The sequence below is a fragment of the Melospiza georgiana genome, chromosome 1 (genome assembly GCF_028018845.1).
Source record: "Melospiza georgiana isolate bMelGeo1 chromosome 1, bMelGeo1.pri, whole genome shotgun sequence".
Classification (NCBI taxonomy): domain Eukaryota; kingdom Metazoa; phylum Chordata; class Aves; order Passeriformes; family Passerellidae; genus Melospiza; species Melospiza georgiana.
In genome coordinates, this window is record NC_080430.1 from 64,164,417 (window position 1) to 64,184,078 (window position 19,662).

At 43.6% G+C, this 19,662-nt stretch overlaps 1 protein-coding gene across 2 annotated transcripts in view; it reads left to right on the forward strand.

The window, feature by feature from the left end:
• Window positions 1–11,848: 11,848 nt before the first annotated feature.
• Window positions 11,849–19,662, forward strand: part of MBOAT1 (membrane bound O-acyltransferase domain containing 1) — a 58,444-nt gene continuing 50,630 nt past the window's right edge. For both annotated transcript variants that reach the window (XM_058025079.1, XM_058025086.1), the window contains exon 1: window positions 11,849–11,943. In XM_058025079.1, the coding sequence (XP_057881062.1) occupies window positions 11,854–11,943 (90 nt within the window). In that variant the 5' untranslated portion in view covers window positions 11,849–11,853. The remainder of the gene's footprint in view (window positions 11,944–19,662) is intronic.

The following is a 19,662-nucleotide window of genomic DNA, read 5'->3' on the forward strand; positions in this document are numbered from 1 at the left end:
ATGAGACAACCAAAAGGTGTGCCAACATCCATGATAACTTTGTAAAATATCTGCTCACAGATGTGATTGACATGAGACTTTGAATGTGAGCATCTCAGTTTCTCTTTCTTAAAAGTATCCACAATTTTTCTTTGATTATCCTGGCTTGAGGCAGCAGAAAAGACTGATCCATCCAGGAGGATCTAGTAAGTGGCTGCCTTTAAAACAAACATCATCAATGTTTTACAGATCAATCAGCAGGGGTCCTGTTTTTGCCAGTAATGAAAATACACCTAAAGATCTCATTGTTAACTGGGTCATGTTCTTCCTGGTAGGAGTTTACGAAGTGTTCAATCCAGACTTTCCCCACACATAAAAATATTACATGCATAATGATAATCCTGGCAGTAGTATGTTTATTATGTTTTTATCACTGTGCTAAGCAGCTGCATTATTGGAGGAAGACCCTGTTTTGCTGGATGTTACACAAGCTCAGAATAAAGCAGGCAGCTCTGGCTGAAGGAGCTAATGATCTAAGTAGGAGGCAGGACTCAAAGCTGGATATAGACCAGCTGGCATAGAAGGCCAAGGAAACAATAAGACAGCACTAATCAGTGAATATGCTGTGATCTCAGCATAACAAGTCTCTGTTGACAAGCTTTCAGTAGAAAAGCATTTCCCCCTCCCCCTTGAAACAATAAGAAAAAGAAAAGTTTTAAGAAGTAATTAAAAAGAGGATAGTTTTTTAATCTTGCATGGTTATTGGGGTCAACTCCTAATTGTAAAATGGCAAGTTTAGAAGAAAAGCCAAGAGTGCTCATTTGAAAATCTAACATAAGGGCTAACGCTTGTCTTAGAGTGGATGAATAGACAATGGGAACCCAGAAAAGGAAGAATGGCATGAGAAGGAGTGAAACAGAATGTGCAAAAATAAGAGTGACGTGTTCTAAGAAGTGAATTTGGAAAATACACTTTGCAGCAGCTTTCTGATAGGACAATGTCTGATTTGCCAATGCTGGAGGAAAAAAGTTCCAGTAATCACAAGAAGAAACAGTGATAGGGTGCATGAGATTTTAGGTGAGCAGGTGTTAACCAGATCTCCACAGGTATTCACTCAAGCAGGGTCATGAAGTACCAATTAAAGATGAAAAAGGCAAAACTCAGAATTTATTGTAATTACATAATTAATATATTGGTAATCCTAAATAACACTAATCAGCTTCAAACCATGCTTATCTCTAATGTCTTTTTTTCCTTCGGATGTTATTTGGAAAAGTAATGACTGTCCACAACTAGAAAAATAATGCACACAATTAAACCTCTTTAACCATGTACTGAGGGACAAAGTGTTCAGCTAGCACTAATATTATTCTAATATATCTTATTCAGGCTATACACGCTGCTGAGCACTGCTGTCCCATAGCATTAGTGGACAAAAAACTTTGTAGATCTTGGCTGTCTGAATCTATGCACCAGTACTGAATGATTCCTGCAATGTAATTGAATCTTTGCCATAAGACTTTTAACTACAGTTGAAAGGGCTTGTTTGAATATACCAGTTTCTTTTCTCCTTCTATAAAACTGTAGTGTTATACCTACAGCTTTAAAAACTCTGAAATATCTTTCTGCTAACTCTAAGTCTTGACTGGTCTCAACAGCTATTTTTACCCACCTATTGTAATTACTGAAAAAAGGATTTCTAAAGAAGAAAACATTTAAATTATTCATCTAACTTGCTGGAAAAGTTAATTTATTTTTCTCTGTGCTGTACAGTTTCTCCTCTAGATGGTAGCAGAGAACAAAATCTAAGGGACCCACCCTGTGAAGAGTGGGATGATATTAAATAAAAACCTGCTGCCAGTGAATTATGACTTAAAGAAGCTGAAAAGTCGCTCTATAGTAAATTATTTTCATGTTCAGTTTTCATTTGACATAGGTAAGAAGAGTTATACTGAAAACACCAATGATTCCCAGTAAACTGGAGTTGTAAAGGAATTTTATTATCAAAAACCTAACTGCTCTATGATTTGCCTTTACACAACTGTTATGCAAACCCTTCCTTAAAAATACAAATATCGTTATTTTAATAGTCCTAGACATCTTCTGTTTTCTTTATAAAACCTTCGTTTGATTTCCTTAAATGTAGTTGAACTGAAATCTCCTGCCATGTCCAATAGTTACTGGGTCATGAAGTATTTGCATGAACAAAGGTTCATGCAAACTTTCTTTCATATTAGCTATGAGGAATTCACATTAATCTTCAATATTTACAGTTTCTCATTTTGAACATCAAAAAATACCCTGCCAGGTTTTTAGTTTCAAGCTGTATTAGAGGCTTCTACATCTCAAAATGTTCTGTGAGCAGTAGAGCTCACAAAAAGATCCCATGCAAACCACCTTCCTTTCAATTCACTAGGAAATGAAAAAAAGAGAATCCTTCTACACATACATGTGCCTGCTTCATGACCACTGGTTTTATTAAAGTCAAGACATCCCTCTGAGCAGCAGGAAAAGAAACTAGGCTGCAACATCATCTCAAGCCTGGACATGGAAGGCCTCATGTTGATATAATGAATCACAAGCTAAGGGTGTGTGTAAGCCTCCACTCATTGTCTTCTGTTGTCTTTCATTTCTCATCAACAGATTCCGATTCTAATTCACTATTATTTGCAAATATTAAAAATCATTATCCCGTGACCTCTGAAGGCTCCTTCAGCAGGTAACATTCCTTTTGGATAAGGGTGAGTGCTGCCTCACAGCAGGAGGGATCAGCAGCAGCAGCAGCAGCAGCCGCAGGAGGGGGCTGTGCTGGCCCTTTGTGATGGAGCCTAGGGTGCAGGCCAGATGTGCTCCAGCTGCAGCAGGGTGCTCTTTGGACAGCCCCTAGCACCCCCTGTGAGGAGAATGGCATGCTGCCCTGGCCCATCCAGCTCCTGGGCATCCTGCAAGCAAGAGGAGCCTGTGAGAGAGGGGATCTTCCACAGAGCTGCCAGCAGAATAGCCCATCGTGAGCTGATGGAGATCCTGGGTGCTGGCAAAGACAGGCTGTGCTGCTGCTGGCTGACCTCAAGGTGAGCCCTTCTGACCTGACACTGGAAGAGCTCCTTCCTGGCCTGGAGTCTCCAAAGGCTCACTGGGAGCCCTTGAAGGACTTCCTCCAGTCTCCATTCTCGGCCTGTTGTCTCTGCCTGGTTAGGCGTAGAATGGCCTTGGGACAACCCACGCTCCAAAGGACAAGTGCACTCTTCAGATTTTTCGGTCTTCAATATTGTTTATTATTTCTTATCTACAAAGTCGTCTCCCAGCCTGACAGAGGTCTGCCCAGCAAGACAGCCATGGGCACACTGACCTCCCACTGGGCGGTCATCTATTTTTATACTAAAAACTATGTATAAGATATTTACCTTTACCTTCCAATACCTTTTAACCTTATTAACAAGTGCACATTTAATGTGAACCAATCCCAAAGTGCCAACATCACCACCAAAGATGGATGACAAGAAGAGAGAAGAAGGACAAGACATGCCCTAATTCCTCCATCTTGTCTCCTAAAAACCCCCCTGTACCAAAATCCCAAAACTTGTATTTTCACCCTGTGAATAATTAATTCCTTCACCACTTATCCCCAAGTGATCCTCTTGTCCTCATACAGGTGGCACATCCCGTGCAGGGTCAAAATCCAACCACCAAGCAGTTCTGGCAACATTCCAGGATTTCCGAGCCCCTCAAGGGTTATCTCAGCAACTCTGGACATCAGGAGTGATGTGCTGAGTTCCCACACTGCAGAGCATTCCTGGCAGAGCTTCTCATGACAGAGCTCTGCAAGGAGTGCATGGCAGCCATGCAGAGGAGCGGGCACAGCTGGAGGAACTGCAAGCATGAGCAGGGATTGCAGCCTGCCAGATGAGCAGGCACTGGGAGGGGACCTGCACTTGCCTGCCCAGGGACTGCCTCCTTCAGAAGCTGATGTTTCTGGTAGCTCACCTTTGCTGAGGTGCACTTGTGTATTGGGGGGAAAAGCGTGGACAGCCAGCCTTCCATAGCGTGGGCTTGGCTGGAATCAATGCTGGGGAGCAATGCTGGGCTCCCTTCCCTGCTCAATCACAGGAGCCCTGATAGCTGGCTCAGAGCACAGCTGTGCAGCACAGCTGCTGGCTGCCTCCTGCCCCAGGCCAGCTCTGGGATCAGCTTGGTGAACCTTGTGCTGCTGGTGAACCTTGCTCAGCATGGCTCAGAAGCCACCAGCAGCCAACCTCCTCCTGAGGCAGCTGCTGGCCTTCTTTCAGCATTCTGGCCTCAACACCTGTAAAATCCCTCCAGAGACAGCTTCCCAAAGCAGAGTCTTCCACAGAAGGTGGTATGGCACTGAAGGGCTCTCTGTCTCACAAGAGCAGAGGAAATCCCAGTGGAATAAAGCAGACAAACCTTTTCTCAGCTGGAGAGTGATTGCAGGCTCCCCAACCCATGCGGGTCCCCAATGAGCCAAGGGTCACACTCCAAGTGAGTGAACACTGTGTTCCCAAGGCAGGCCCTTGAAGAAAGGTCTGATCCAAACCAGCCCAAGGGATCTCCTCTGCAGAGCAGAGACAAAAGTGGGACGGAGTCTCTTCCTGCTCCAGGCTGTCCCTTGTCACCTGCAGACTCCAACACCTCTGCTTTAGGCACCCATTCCTTTGTCTCCAGCCAGCCCAGAGACCGGGTTTGGCTGTCTGGTATGAGCAGGAGAACTAGGGAGCCTGTCAGAGGAAAGAAGGTAATGGGAGGCAGCTTTGGTTAAATCAAGAGCTGACTGCAGTTGATCCTACCTGTCCCTATCTCATCCCACTCTGGGGTAGAAAGTTTTGTACGTTCCTCACAAGAAAGCAAAAAGCCAAGAAAAAGAAGTGAACCCTGGGCAGAGAGGGAATGGCATCCAGCAAGGGAAAAGAGGAGACTGAAATTAGGCATAAAGGTCCAGAAGAGGAAGGGACCCAGTTGAGTACCAGGCTCTGCTGCCCATTTTTCCCAGCTCTCAGCCCTGCTCTGAGTCTGTTCAGCTTGCTGGCAAGGGACAGCCAGGACAACAGCATCCCTGGATGGTGTTGCACTGGGTTTGGGAAGAAGTCCATGGCAGCTCCCCAGGGGCTCCATTGAGTCAAAGGGATGAGGTGCTGGAGACAGCCTGTCACCAATGTCAGCACTAACTCTCTCTTCTGGGCTGTAAAAGATTCCCTATCAAGCATGTTTCCCAGAGCAAGGGGAACCAAGGCATGCCTATTCCTGCCTCTGGAGGTTTATCAGTGCCCTCTGGCTCTGCTGTTGCAGGTACTGATCTCCTGTCCCTGGCTGAAGCTCTGGGACCCTCGGGCTCCTGCACCCAATGTCCACCAAAATAAAAGGCGCTTTTCTCTCTCTCTGTTTTACTCTGTCTTATAGTTTGTGCCTGTTGCCTCTGCTGCTCTCAGTGGGCACTCTGGAGAAGAGCCTGGCTCCCTCATCTTCATTTCCTCCTGGAACATTTAGAAAGAAACATATATTTGTGTTTTTAGTTTGTGTTTCTAGAGAGGTACATATTGAAAACACATGCACCTTGGCCCACAGTGACAGAGGAAAGGCTTTCCCTGGGGAAGAGCTGGCTGTGAGATGCTGAGAGGGAGGAAATCCTCACCAAGATTTTGGTGGTAGGTGGGAAGTTCTGAATCAGAGAGGGATTGTCCATCTTCCTGAGCACAGCACTGGTGGCTGTACCACAAGTGCTTTTTGAAGACCTGGCTGGTGCTTTTTTCACACACCTGGAAGCCTGGAATGTAGCAGCACCACTTTCCTGGAAACCACTAGTGTTGAGTCTGTGACTTGGGAGTTCTGGAGAGGAATTTAGCCTCAGACAAGCTTTTTCATAACTTCTTTTGGAGTATGGCAAAAGTAAATGCCTTGAAAAATTCCTCTATGGAAGGAACTTGGATTAGGAACATTTCTTCACCTGCTGCACATCAGTGCTGGTGCAAAACCTGAGGTCCAGGTCATAAAAGTGAATGTCCAGTCAAACTGCTCTTAAAGACTTTCGTAAGGCAGTGGTTTATACATTGAAATTCATTTACACTAATCAGACAGTTAACTGTATAAATAGTATGCATAAAACTTGTACCTTTGAAATCTATTAAGCATAATCATGAAATGATATGTTCTTGATATACAGAACTGTGAATTGTTTTACAGATAATTAATTTCCTTCTAGTTCATTCCAAATAAGAGATTTTTGAAACCTTTTTAGAATTAAAGAGTAGACGCTCTCAACTAATAAAACATTAATTTTTAATTAAATTTTGTTCCCACTGAGGACAAGGAAAAAGCAGGGATTCATTTATAAATTGCAAAAATAAGTGCTAAGTATCATCACAGGTGTAGGTGACAGCAAGAAAAACATGAACATTTAAAGACATTCTTGGTAAACACAGAGGTTGTTGGAATTCTGCCTACTGCTTCAAAAAACCCCTTTGTTTAAGTCAGATGTTCCCCGCACTGTAGTTAATACTAAAGACCTTTCAATGTTTTGGTATCCCATGTGGCAGCAAAGACTTGTACTTTCTTTCTTCAGTTTTCCAAATCCTCTCCATTTCCTTATGAGCTGCACAGTTCCCAGTTGATTTTAGGCCACTTTTTCCATTTTACTACAAGGCTTCAAGAATTCTGAGCTGGGTTCAGCAAAGAACCAGTGTTCATGTAGCATAGGAAGATAGAGCTCCCTTCTCATGAGGTTATTACTAGATTTAGGTATATTTTCTTGTGAAATTATAGCAAATTTCAGCTGCAACCAATAATATTTTCCATTCACTAACATTATAAGAAGATTAAACTATTAATATACGCATGAATTGTGTGTTCAGTGTGTGTTCGCACACAGCAAATGCCTGCAGTTTCAGCACTCACACACATCTGTAAATTGATGGATACAAAGGTGCATACATAGAATAATCTACAGAGAGCAGGTGGCTCCACTGTCTATTGCCATGTCCGCAGCACTTCTTTTAATCAAAACTTGGATTGAAGGCTGTCAGTGACCCAGACCAAAACATCCTTGAGTGTATTCCATTCAGTCATTTTGACTGCAACTACTTAGTAAACACACCCTTCCTGGAGACACTTCTTTTGGTATTTACATTTATTATCTAACTGTTGTTTTAGTCTACGTTTGGGGTAATCAATCAAAATATCCTAGCAATAATCGTCTCCCTATATTTTAAAATAATCAGAATACTCATACTGTTCTATTCTTCACACAGGTTTGTTTCACTGTACTTTAGATGAAACTGAGCAGGGATTATATTTTCCTTATTTTCACTCATTGTTTTACACAAACTAACTTTAACTTTATTTTGGCTCTGACATGTCAAGGCACCACAGCATTAGTTAAAATTCAATGAAAACTGCAATCCTATAGGATTTAAGCCTATGCTTTATTGCTTTGCTGAAATTAGGAATCTCTGCAGGGAGACACGTAGAAGTTTGGTCATTTTCCCAGGAATTGCCAGTGAACAGATAAAACCCTTATCATTTGCTGAGTATTGCCTGAACAGTCCACACATCCCAATAATCCAGGCCTAACCTGAGTTGTGACATTAAAAAACTCCCTGAGCAAGTTTAACTGCACTAACAGTCTTACATTTATAACTATGTATCAGCTACATTGTCAACATATTTTCTTTCACAGTTACAATAGGAAAACTACCAAATCTTTCGGGGATTTTTCCAAGTTTTAGTTACAGGAGAATTCTATGAGCTGCAAAACTGCCAGCTTTGTAAAATTAGTTACTTAAAAATAGATTTACTATCAAACAGGCCTTCATACAAAAGAGAACACATATCTGTATGCTAGTTCTCTCTAATAGCACGTTACTTTAAGAATCAAACAAAAAAAAAAGTCTTAAGAAGCTCACAGCTGCAAATAAGTTTAAAAACATTAGACAAGCTTAACAAAATAATGTGTTTATCAAGTAAAACTCAGTTAAGCCATTGATGAGCACAAATTCAGACAGGAAAACTATTAGCAAGACCACCTGGATGTTTCTTGCCTAATTTCTAATTTTAATTCAGAATTATTTGTTACTCATTAACAGTTGGTTTCCCTAAAAATGGAACCTGATATAAAATTCATGTTGTCAGTGTTGTAAGGTAAATGATAAAATAGTTATATCTCTATTTCCAACAGTCTGATATGCTTTTCTGAAAAAATATATCCTGTCTTTCTTACAAGAGAACAGAGGGGGAAGCATTTTAAAAGTTAAGTAACGCTCACAGGGAGTTAATATTCCCATGAATGGAAATGATAATATTGGACTGTACTAGAATTTAGTGTAAGCTTTTAAAGTACTCTTATTAATGGCTGTGAGTCTTTTAAGCATGGAAGACGCACAGAAAACCATGGCATAATGGGAAAACTATAGTCATTGTACAGAAGTTATACATCACAAATCTATTAGTGTCCTCTAAACACCAAGAGTGATCCTGTCAACAAAGTATATTTGTATTTCCAGATACAAGAAAGGGGTAAGGTTTCACACCCAAAAACTTTAAACAATCACAGAATCACAGGAAATACTTCCCCTGGGTTTACTAGCTGTTTAAAAGAAAATAAATAAAGGATGAGAATAAATTGGAAGTTAATACAAATAAATCTCTCCCGTTGAACACTCTAAGGTTTTGGAAAGGGAGATAAGATGACCAAGTTAGCAAGGATATGAAGTAGTTCAGCATATTCAGAGCTTTGTTATTGAGCTGAAACAGATTTAACAATGTTGTATGTGGTGCAATTTAAATAGTGTTAGCATTTAATATTGGTAAATGTAAGCAGGAAAGAGCAAATCTTGACTACACATACACATTAGGCTGTAAATTACCTACTACCTCTGAGAAAATAGACTTTGAAGTCACTGGGGATGATATCAGAGGTTCTTGGTAAAGGAATGTAGAACAACATAGTTCATTGCCACAAAACTTCAGTCTCCTCCTTTCAAAGAAAACAGAATAGGGTGAAAAGGAAGGACAAAGATACCAATAACTTTCATGTAGTAGGAGATTAACTGGAGTCCTCAGTGAGGACAAGAGGCAGCTCGGGGTATATGAAGTTATGACAAGCATGGGGGAGGTGATTAAGCAATGATTACTTGTTTATTTCTCAGAGCACAAGAGCAAGACAGCCCTCAATGAAATTACAAGGCAGCTGCTTTAAAGCAAACCAAGGGAAGTACTTTTTCATGCAGCACATAATTAAACAGCAGAACCCATGGGATCCTGTGGAGGTCAAAAAGATAAGCTAATTCAAAATATATTAGAAATGTAAGATAGGCCTATGGGTGGCTATTAAACATGATATCCACGATGAAATTTCCATCTTGGAAGTCCTGATGGAGACAGTACAAGGTAAAAGGATTGCTCTGTTCCATTGTATCTGTAGCCAGCTCTGCTCAGTTCCCTTCACCGAGCTTCTTGTGCTAACCCACTTCAGAGCTGCCATCTCCTTCCTCCTTGTGCTCTTGTGCCTGACTTTCTCCATCTGTCTTTCCCTCCTTCCAGCTGTTTTCTGGATCAGCTGTTTCCACCACCGCACAAAGCCCAGATGGCTGAGCCCCGAGCACAGAGAGACACGCAGCTCCTGTGCCTGGAGCTGGGGGATATCCCGTCCTGCTCCTCTAGTGGCAGAAATAGGTGGAGTCCAGTCACACAGAGGAAATGTGAAGGGCAGAAGAATGCCTATGGCCTTCAGAAATATTATGTGCTGAGCCCTGAGTATCCACATGGATTGTCTGTGGCTTTCCTCCCAGAACTCTGGCTGCTGATGGCTCTTGGGCAGTTTCACAAACACAGTGAAAGGCATTTCCTTGATTCAAAAAAAACCTACCATGTCTAAACTTGAAGTCACCCTCCCAGAGGTACTAGATTTCCACAGTGCAAAAAAAGCTTTGATATTATCAGTACTGTGTGTGTCATAAATCACTTTTATTCTGTTCCCAAAAGCAGATCAATGTTTTTAGCCAAGGCTCAACAAGCAGCCTGCTTGCGGCAGACACAGCCCATGGAAAGTTCCATCCAGAGAGTTTCAGGCTGGCAAATTTTAAACTGGAAAGAGCAACTTATAATGGAAAACGTTAAGAACTCTCATGCACGGCTATCCAGTTCTTCCAAACCTCTTACTTTTTCCACATGAAGTATGTGTGTGCATGTGTATATTTTCACATGCATTCAAAGTGGCACCACTAAAATGCTACTAAGAGAATGTTACTTCTGTAAATCTCCTTCCCCACTGAACAGCCTTTGCTTGGATTTTCCCTTGCACAGCACAAGCAGGGCATTTCAGCATGGCACAATACCATTTTAAGCCACTGCCACAGTTTCAGCTACCACAGTTGGCAATTGCTTGGAGAAAAGAAAACGACCGGCCTATTGAAGAGTGTGTAACCGAGCCCACAAGGACCCTTTGGGATATTCCAGGTTGTGAGCGCGCCAGCAGCTGTGAGCCGAGCAGAGAGCTCGCAGAGCTGACCGAGCTCTCCTTGCAAAACAACCCCGCATTGTCCGGGCAGGCGTAAGAACACTCCTCCTGCAGATAAGACGAGCTTTCTTGAATTTTCCAAATTCTCTCCACTTCCTTATGAGCTGTACAGTTCCCAGTTGATTTTAGGCCACTTTTTCCATTTTACTACAAGGCTTCAAGAATTCTGAGCTGGGTTTTGCAAAGCACCAGTGTTCACATAGCATAGAAAGGTAGAGCACCCTTCTCATGAGGTTATTACTAGATGTAGGTATATTTTCTTGTGAAATTATAGCAAATTTCAGCTACAACCAATAATACTTTCCCATCACTAATGTTATAATAGTATTAAACTATTAATATGCACATGAGTTGTGTGTTCAGTGTGTGTGTTCGCACACAGCAAATGCCTGCAGTTTCAGCACTCACACACATCTGTAAATTGATGGATACAAAGGTGCATACATAGAATAATCTACAGAGAGCAGGTGGCTCCAGTGTCTATTGCCATGTCCACAGCACTTCTTTTAATCAAAACTTGGATTGAAGGCTGTCAGTGACCCAGACCAAAACATCCTTGAGTGCATCCCATTCAGTCATTTTGACTGCAACTACTTAGTAAACACACCCTTCCTGAAGACACTTCACTTGGTGTTTACATTTATGCTGTTTTAATGTACATTTGGGGTAATCGACCAAAACACCCAAGCAATAACCCTCTCCCTATATCTTTTTTAACGGCCGTATTTTGCTTGCGATGTACACTCATCACTTAAAGCTTACTGCTCATTTTTTTCCATTTTTTTCCCCCCCGCGAAGGGCCTCTGTATAAATAAATAAATAAATAAATAAATAAATAAATAAATAAATAAATAAATAAATTTATATAATTATTTGTTTGTTTGTTTGTTTGTTTGTTTGTTTATTCCTAGGACTGTTTTGGCTCTGACACCCCAAAGATCGGGGGGGAAGCTGCGAGTTCTGCCGGGTGCCGGAGAAGCAAGCTTGTGCTTTCGGCAGGAGCCTGGGGCCGGGACGCCCCGCTCACGGCTCTCCTTGCTCGCCCGGCCGCACCGAGCCGGGACTCTGCACAGGGACACTGGGACACTGCACAGGGACACCGCACCGGGACACCGCGCCGGGGCACCGCGCCCGCCCTGGGGCGGCGGCCGGCGGCAGATGCGGCCCCGGGCGCGGCGAGCGCTCCCCCTGCCCGCCCCGGAGCCCGCCCCGCCCCGCCCCGGCCGTCGGCGGCGGCCCCGCCCCGCTTTGGGCCCCGGGCGGGCGGGCGCGGAGCAGCGGGAGCGGCGGGAGCGGCGGGAGCGCGCAGGTGGCGGCGGGGCCGTGCGGCCGCCCGGGGGGGATGCGGCATGGCCGAGGCGCCCGGAGCCCCGCACCGCACCACCGGCTCCACCCTGCTGCACCCGCTGAGCGCGCTGCTGGGCATCCCGCTGGACCAGGTGAGGAGCGGGAATGCCGCGGGCCCGGCGGCATCCTCGGCCGGCAGGGAGGGACGGCGGGTCCGTGGCTGTCACGCCGTGCCCGCCCGAGGGCCTCGCAGCAGCGGTAGGAAGGAGCGGCGTTGGGCGGGCGTCGGGGCTGCTGTCACCGGGGAAGCGTTTCGTTTTTCCCGGCAATGCCTGGCGCTTCTCCTGCTCTCGCACGAAGTCGCTGCTGGATGCTGCTGGATGCTGTCAGTCACGGTGCTGGCTGACTGGGGCAGAGTTTGGAGTGCTTCGGGAGCTCGGGTGCTGGTCCAGCCCTGGGAACCGCGTGGGGAGATGCGGGGTGCCCTGTAGGGAATCCTTACGTTCCAGCACTGCTTTCGTGGCTACGGGACTGTAGAAGGGAAGCTCAAAAGCCGCTTCCAGCCTAGTCCAAGTGCCTGATGGAATCGCGAAGTGCATATATGGAGATAGGCAGAGCACACAGACACACAAGTGGTCTTCTGGGAGGGCAAGTTTGCATTAAATCCTTCACAGCATCATAACTTTTAGGCTGTGGTGGTGCTTTCTAATTTTTAATAGTCTCCTAGTTAACTTTATCCTCAACAGGCAGAAAAACGTTGCTCTCCCCTACCCCCTGCCTTTTATTGTCCCTGTGCCTGCATGCACCTGCTGCCTTCCTGCATTCTTTCAGCGACAAGGAAGTTCAGTCTGGAAGTTTGTGCTGGCCAGAAAAAGACTCCACCAAGCTACTAGGAAGCTGACCTGTGCTCTAAGAAACCAGGGCAGCAGAGGTGTGCTTGGTAAAATATCAACAGAAGATTGAGATTTATTTGCTTTCTTCTGTTTGCAGAGTGAGTGGTGCTATGTGTCATTTTTTACTACTGTTTGTTTTTAAAGCTGAGTAAGGAATATGTCATTTTGTAGATTAAACTCCTTCATCTAACCATGCCAGTTTTCCCTTTTTTGACAGAAAACAGGTTTTGATGCAGGAAGAGAGATATGTTGCTCAACACTAAAACAGTCAAACAATAAAGGCCTGTAATTATCTGTGAGCCATTAGATTAGGAGAAGGCACATGAATAGTGATAGCTTCTATTTCGAGGTATTCCATGCCATGATTGATGAATACAGGAGCACCAAAAAAGCCAGGAGCAGCAAACGTTTACTGTTCCAGCTTGTTTGTGGTGCCACAGTGTTCGTACAGAGTTAGGCTGACTCAGTTCCCAAACAATGAAGTCTTGACAGGCTACAGTTTTTCTTTCTAAGCTTTGAAAATCTTGCCCTTCCATTCAGCTGAGGTGACACAAAGATGGTGTTGTCTGTGGAGAAGATTCTTCTCATGCTCTTCTGGGCCTGAGGACGCCTCACTGCGTCTGGTAATGTGCTGTGTTTGTCCCTGGGCTCTGGTCTCATGGGTGCTGGTGCGGGGCACTTCTGTGTTGGCTGGTTTGTGTCTGAAGCCCACAGCAGAAAGCAGGGACCACTGCTCTGGGCTCAGCAGTGTGCCTGGGCTATGTGAGTGTGCCTGGGTGTGTAAGTGTGGCACAGGGCTGTGTCAGTGTGCCTGGGCTGTGTCAGTGTGTGTGTGCAGGTGTGCCTGGGCTGTGTCAGTGTGCCTGGGCTGTGTGAGTGTGTGTGCAGATGTGAGTGTGCCTGGGCTAAGTGAGAGTGCCTGGGCTGTGTCAGTGTGTGTGCAGGTGTGCCTGGGCTGTGTGAGTGTGTGTGCAGGTGTGAGTGTGCCTGGGCTGTGTCAGTGTGTGTGCAGATGTGCCTGGGCTGTGTCAGTGTGTGTGCAGATGTCCTTGGGCTGTGTCAGTGTGCCTGGGCTGTGTCAGTGTGTGTGCAGGTGTGAGTGTGCCTGGGCTGTGTCAGTGTGTGTGCAGATGTGCCTGGGCTGTGTCAGTGTGTGTGCAGGCATGGCTGCTGTCCCTGCCATGATCCTGCTGCCTCAGGTGGCACAGGGCAGTGATGGATCAGGAGGAACCCCCCTTTTCTGGGCTTCATCACAGAACTGCAGCATAGCTGCAATGAAATAGAACTTTCCTCACCTGAAAATCCCCCTCTTTTATTGTCCCTGTGAGATTACGCCACCAATACTTTTGAAAATTTCCCCCGCTCCTCCTGCCCCGCTGCAGTATGCTGCTCCATGCCAAGCATCAGGGACTTCTGCTGTCCTGGGACAGAATATACCCACATTGTGGGTATGTGTGGGAGCACTGTGCCACCACTGTTCCCTCAAATCACATGAGTCTCAACTCTGACCTGCAGTGCTAAGGCCCTCAGAAGCAAAATACAATCTTTTCTACATGACTCTTCTGCCAGGTGGATTGCTTCCCTTCCTCACAAGAATGAGAGAGTGTATTGCTGAGGAGGGGAGAAGTTTGGTTACTTGCTCCTCTGCACAGAATGGAGCTCTGTATATGAAAGACAACTTTGCCAGATCTGAATCCATGTGGAGCAGGGGCTGGTTTTACAGAAGCCCCTTAGTGCAGTGCTGGTGGGCTCTCTGTGCCTTCTGCTCAGTGCCCAAGCAGGGGAGGCATCTCTGCTTTGCCACTCTGTGTCTGCATCCTTGTGCTTAGCCTGTTGGAGGGTGACAGCCCCAATCTCCCTCTGCTCCCTGCAGCTGGCAGCTCCCTGTGGCTGGCCCTGAACCTTCAAAAATGCCAGGATGTGCCTGGACAGCAAGAGGTAGAGGTGGAGTTTAGACCCTCCAGATCACTGTGATATGTGAAAGCCATATGTTTCTGTGTTAAATGGACAGAGGACTTGTCCCTTCTTTTATACAGATGATTTTCCATGAAAACTGTGCAATGAGAGAGATTTCACTCTATGTAAAAGACCAGAAAAAGTGTTGAGCTGAAGGTCTGAGAAATGAAGGTTGTAATGGTTATCCTTTCATGGCTGGGGCAGAAAAGCTGTGGTAATGGTACTTGGAAAATGTTTTGTCATCTCAGAGGCAGCTGTTGTGTCACTCAATATGGGAAGCATGGATGACTGTGAAAATGTTGTTTTCCACATTGGTGGTTTTCTTAGGCAAAAAATTGAGACTTGGTTTTAAAAGCAGCCCAGAATTACAGAGGATGGAGCTCCTCTCTGCACTGTGTACCTGGCAGACTGCTCACATTTTGTTTAGGAGACAGCACTGCACAAGGACATAAAGGTGCTTTCTGCTTTAGATGCTGAAACAATCCTGATGTGTCAGCATGTATTTGCACATCTCTTCAATGGATGATTGATCTTTGAATTTAGCATTGAAATATTATTTTTAAAGAAGTGCTATATGTGGTAACAAGATTAATGATCTTGAGAGGATGAAAAGCCTCTCTGTGTTCAATTAATTCTCATATCTCAGGAAAGCAGACTTTGAAGTTTAGCTGACTTGTGTTCTAAAAATACCTGTCTAGGTCAATGATATACCTTCAGCAGCATTTGCAAAAGAATTTTGGGGTGCATTATTTTCCATAGCATGTATTCCCCAAATCATTGATGCTGGAATATCATCCCTCCCATTTCCTTATACAATGACTTTTGGCAAAGTATATACTTTTTTGTTATACATGCCCAAAATCCCCAACTTCAGAATATAGTCCTATACCAAAAGTCAGTGAGATATGGGAAGTTAAACATTTAACTTTTAATACTGTAATTTATGTAAACAGAGTGTGTGCATGTAAAAATACTGTGAAGAAATAAATATACTGTTTCAAGCCACATTTAAAGTAAATTTAATGGCATTGTTTATTCATATGTAGTTTTACTGTGCCTTCCTAAGCTCTAGGCATCTTTAGAAGTAGTTCAGGCTCAGAGGGTTAAGACACATGATTAAAAAGTTTCACTTCCCAAGGTTATTTTGTAGTACCCTTCATTTGCAGGTTACTATTGCTTTAGAAGTAGCGACCCTAGTGCAAATGATCAACTGCTGTATAACAAACCTTACATTTTAACAGGTCTTGTTACCCTGACCTGTTGTCAGACAGTACCAAGGCTGTTAACTTTGACAGAAATAAGTTCAGAGGAAATTCCCTCAAAAAAAAACTGTATGAGCATCTTCTCATGTTTATATCAGAGGAATTTTAATTTTGGTGTTTTCATTGATGAGGCTAGCCATGTTTCCCCAAAGAGGAAAAATAAAAAAGTCCACTTGAACTTAATTTTGGCTTTGTCTGCTGGTGGGAATGAAAAATTTTTCATTTTAATTCTTTCGTTGTAGGTTATTTGCATATTTATATTTTGGCAGCAGTTTAAATTAAAAAAAACTGATGTGTCAGCATGTATTTGCACATCTCTTCAATGGATGATTGATCTTTGAATTTAGCATTGAAATATTATTTTTAAAGAAGTGCTATATGTGGTAACAAGATTAATGATCTTGAGAGGATGAAAAGCCTCTCTGTGTTCAATTAATTCTCATATCTCAGGAAAACTGTGGAGGGATTCTGGGACACGTCTGAATCTTGGGATAGTTGGAGTATGAAAAATGTCTTTTCACCATTCCTTAAGTTTGAAAAACTCTCTGCACAAAGCATGCTGGTAAACTGGTTTAAAAAGGAGAAAGAAGAAAAAAAGTATATATATATATTTTAACTTTTACAAAAATCAGGGATGGTTTTATTAACCTCTTTTTTTTTTTTCTGTCTGGCTTTAGTTTTACTTCTCTGCTTTCTGATTAACTAGTCAGAAGATCTGTTAGCCACAAGCCTCTTGGCATGACTTTTCTTATCCAGTTTTTGGGCAGTGTAAAGTCAAATAAAAAACTGACTTTCTAGGAACTTAACAGACTTTAGTCTGTGAACTTTGAGGATCCTTTAATGGCTGTCAATAGAGCCATCAGAAAATGTAATGCTGAGGAAAGAAAGGTAATTTGTTACAGACCAAAGCAAGATAACTGAAGATGGAAGTTCATTAAAGATTTAAGTGGGGTTAGCATCAGGTTTTTAACTGAAAAAAGCTGCTCTGAAGCTCTGGAAAAAACTGTCATGGTTGGTATGAACTATGCTGCATTGCAATTTCCTAATGTTATCATTTTACAGTTCAAAATTCTACATTTCCATTTTGAATTGCAGCAGTATTTGTTACATTAAATCCCTCCCTGCCTAACACATTCAACTGCAAAAAAAAAAAAAAACAAACAAAAAAAAACCCCCATGTAAATCTTAGTTATTTGAGGAGCAAAAAGAAAAAATGAAATTTGAATTCAACACATTTATAGAAAAATATTACTTGCACTGCCAAAACCAACTTTAATTTTGAGCCTTTCTGACTTTTGAATACTTAGGTTTTATAAAACTGTTTTCCTTAAAAGAAATCATTAGCTTCGTATTATAATGCCATGAAGGAGAAGGCATGATGTAAAAAACAGAGGAAGAAACTTGCTGAATCTCATTTGGGTCCCCAGTTAAACAAGTGCTTGTGAACAGGGCAGTTCATAGTGCATTTGCAGTAAATCCAGTCTCTTGTTTCAGTCCCTTGTGCAAGGTCCAGGAGTCTGTATTCTCCTGGGACAGAGGTGTGATGCTTTCTTCCAAAGTTTAATGCCGTCTCCAAAGCATTTTTTTTCTGTTCAGGTCAGCTATCACTAACAATTGCAATAAATACATATTCTCCTCTGCTTTGGAAATGTGTGCTGCCTTTTCCAACATGTTCTCACTGTGTTTGGCACTGTAGTCTTGAACCTTATGGCTGATGTCTTGATACTACGAGTGTAAATATTTCCATATCCCTCTTGCCTTGAAAACAAAGCCTGTCCTATTAAGTTTTTTAATTTGGCAAGGGACAAAAGTGCAACTGGAATCAGCTGCTTACAATTTTCCCCTTTTTAAGCACTTTCCTTCTCATCTGTGTTAAACAAGATCTGGAAAAATAAACGTTGGAGGGCTGCATGAAGCTCCCTGAAACCTTCCCTTCGCATTAATCATGCCAGCGCTGGTTTAGTGGAGCTCTGCAGCTATTTTGGGAAAATCTCAAGTAGTGATGAAGACTCTTGGGCTCCAGCCTAGGGGAGCACAGAGCTGGCTCTGTGTTTTCAGGGGAGCTCCTGATGCCTAGGGATTGGCTGTGCATTTGCCAGCCTGGCACGGTGTTTAATCCTCTGGCTGCTCCTTGGCTCCTGTTCCAGTTCCCAAGGACGGGCAGCGCTGGAGGCGGCCTTGCCAAACTGCAAAGTGCTGCTGCTGGGCCCTGGGCAGGGCAGGCTGCAGCACTGGGCTCGGCATTGCTCCAGGAATCCAACCTTTTCTACTTGTCCAAAATCAAGGAACAGGTAACATGATTTTTAAAACGTGTCAATGGGCCATATTTTGCTTTGGAGTGAAAAAAAAAAATCCCTCTCTGTGTTTCTCAGTAGTTACAGATAACCTTGAGGGTACCAAACCTCATCTCCTGGATGCTTGGATAGTCTAGTGAGGGTCATTAAGGAGATCTTCCAGAAACTCAGGCCTGCTCTTAAAAGTACAGCCTGATGCAAAAGTTTCTACAGTTAGTTCACTAATAGTGGTGAGAGTGTTTATGTTAATATACAGCTCGGACCAGGAGTGTGCTTTGGGAAGGAATCCCTTTGCTGTCCTCACTGGGCACCCTTTGGACACAAAGTGTCCCTGGAGCACCTACACAGAGTTCCTTTATGGGAATGTGAGGCCAGAGGGTGCTGCCCAGGGACCTGCAGTGTCTCAGCTGCTGAGGGGCACACAGCCCTCGGGTCCAGCTCCTCTGACCTCAGGCCCTGCAGACCATGAGTCACATGGAGGAGGCACCTCGCCCTCAGCTCTTCAGAGCTGTTTTTGCTCCACTTCAGCACGTGCAGAGATGGACAAGGTGGAATTGTCTGACCTTCATCTGGTGGTTCCTTCAGCGAGGAGCACTGGTCAGGCTTGTTTGGTCACTGCTGAATGGGTGGAATCCAGCCCGTCCTGCACAGGGCTCGGCCAGGGCAGCCTCTGCCAACAGAGAGAGAGCAGCCCCTGGAGAGAAACAGCCCAGGGAAAGCCTTTGGGTGGTCCTTTCCCAAGTTTGCATCATCTCCCTTCTTATAACCTTGATTGGGAATGTTTATCTTCACCAGTCCTTCTTTCCCCCCTCAGCTTAAAGCATTTTACACAGCTTTTGCAAAATCACAGGTGAGCACAGGTGCACAGCCAAAAGCACACATTCTGACATAAATGGGTTTTTTTGAAGGTTTTTGGATGGGGTCTACTTACAGTATGTTGTACCCTTAATGGATTTGAGTGGAAATATTATTTCTCTTGTGTTTTTGGCTTCCCTCACGATAAGAAAATTCCAGGCTTTAAAAGACCAATCTTAATAGTGTGAGGAGAAAAACCCTTGTAAACATATTTTTGAATAAAATATGTTGAATCATTTACAAATTTCCAAAGAATTTGTTCTCAATCATTCCTCTAAATGTTAGTAAAATACCCAAATAGAAGACCATTTTAAAAACCCAAATCCTAGGTATTAACTAGACAGTTTCCCAGCCAGGAATTATTTTTATTTTCTACTTTAACAGGAAATGGTACTCATTGTTCTGAAATTTTTTTATAAAGTTAATCAATCAGTCTGTAGCATAAGTGTTGCCATGCTATCTGGTCTGAGGCAAAACAAATACTAAACTTAAGACCAATCCTTCATTTCTCTATTTATGGTTGCTTTGTCCTTGTAAGATTTGGTGCTTACCTGGTGACAGACTGGCTGGATAATGGGAGTTTTGCCTGTGCCCTCATGTCACACCCTGCA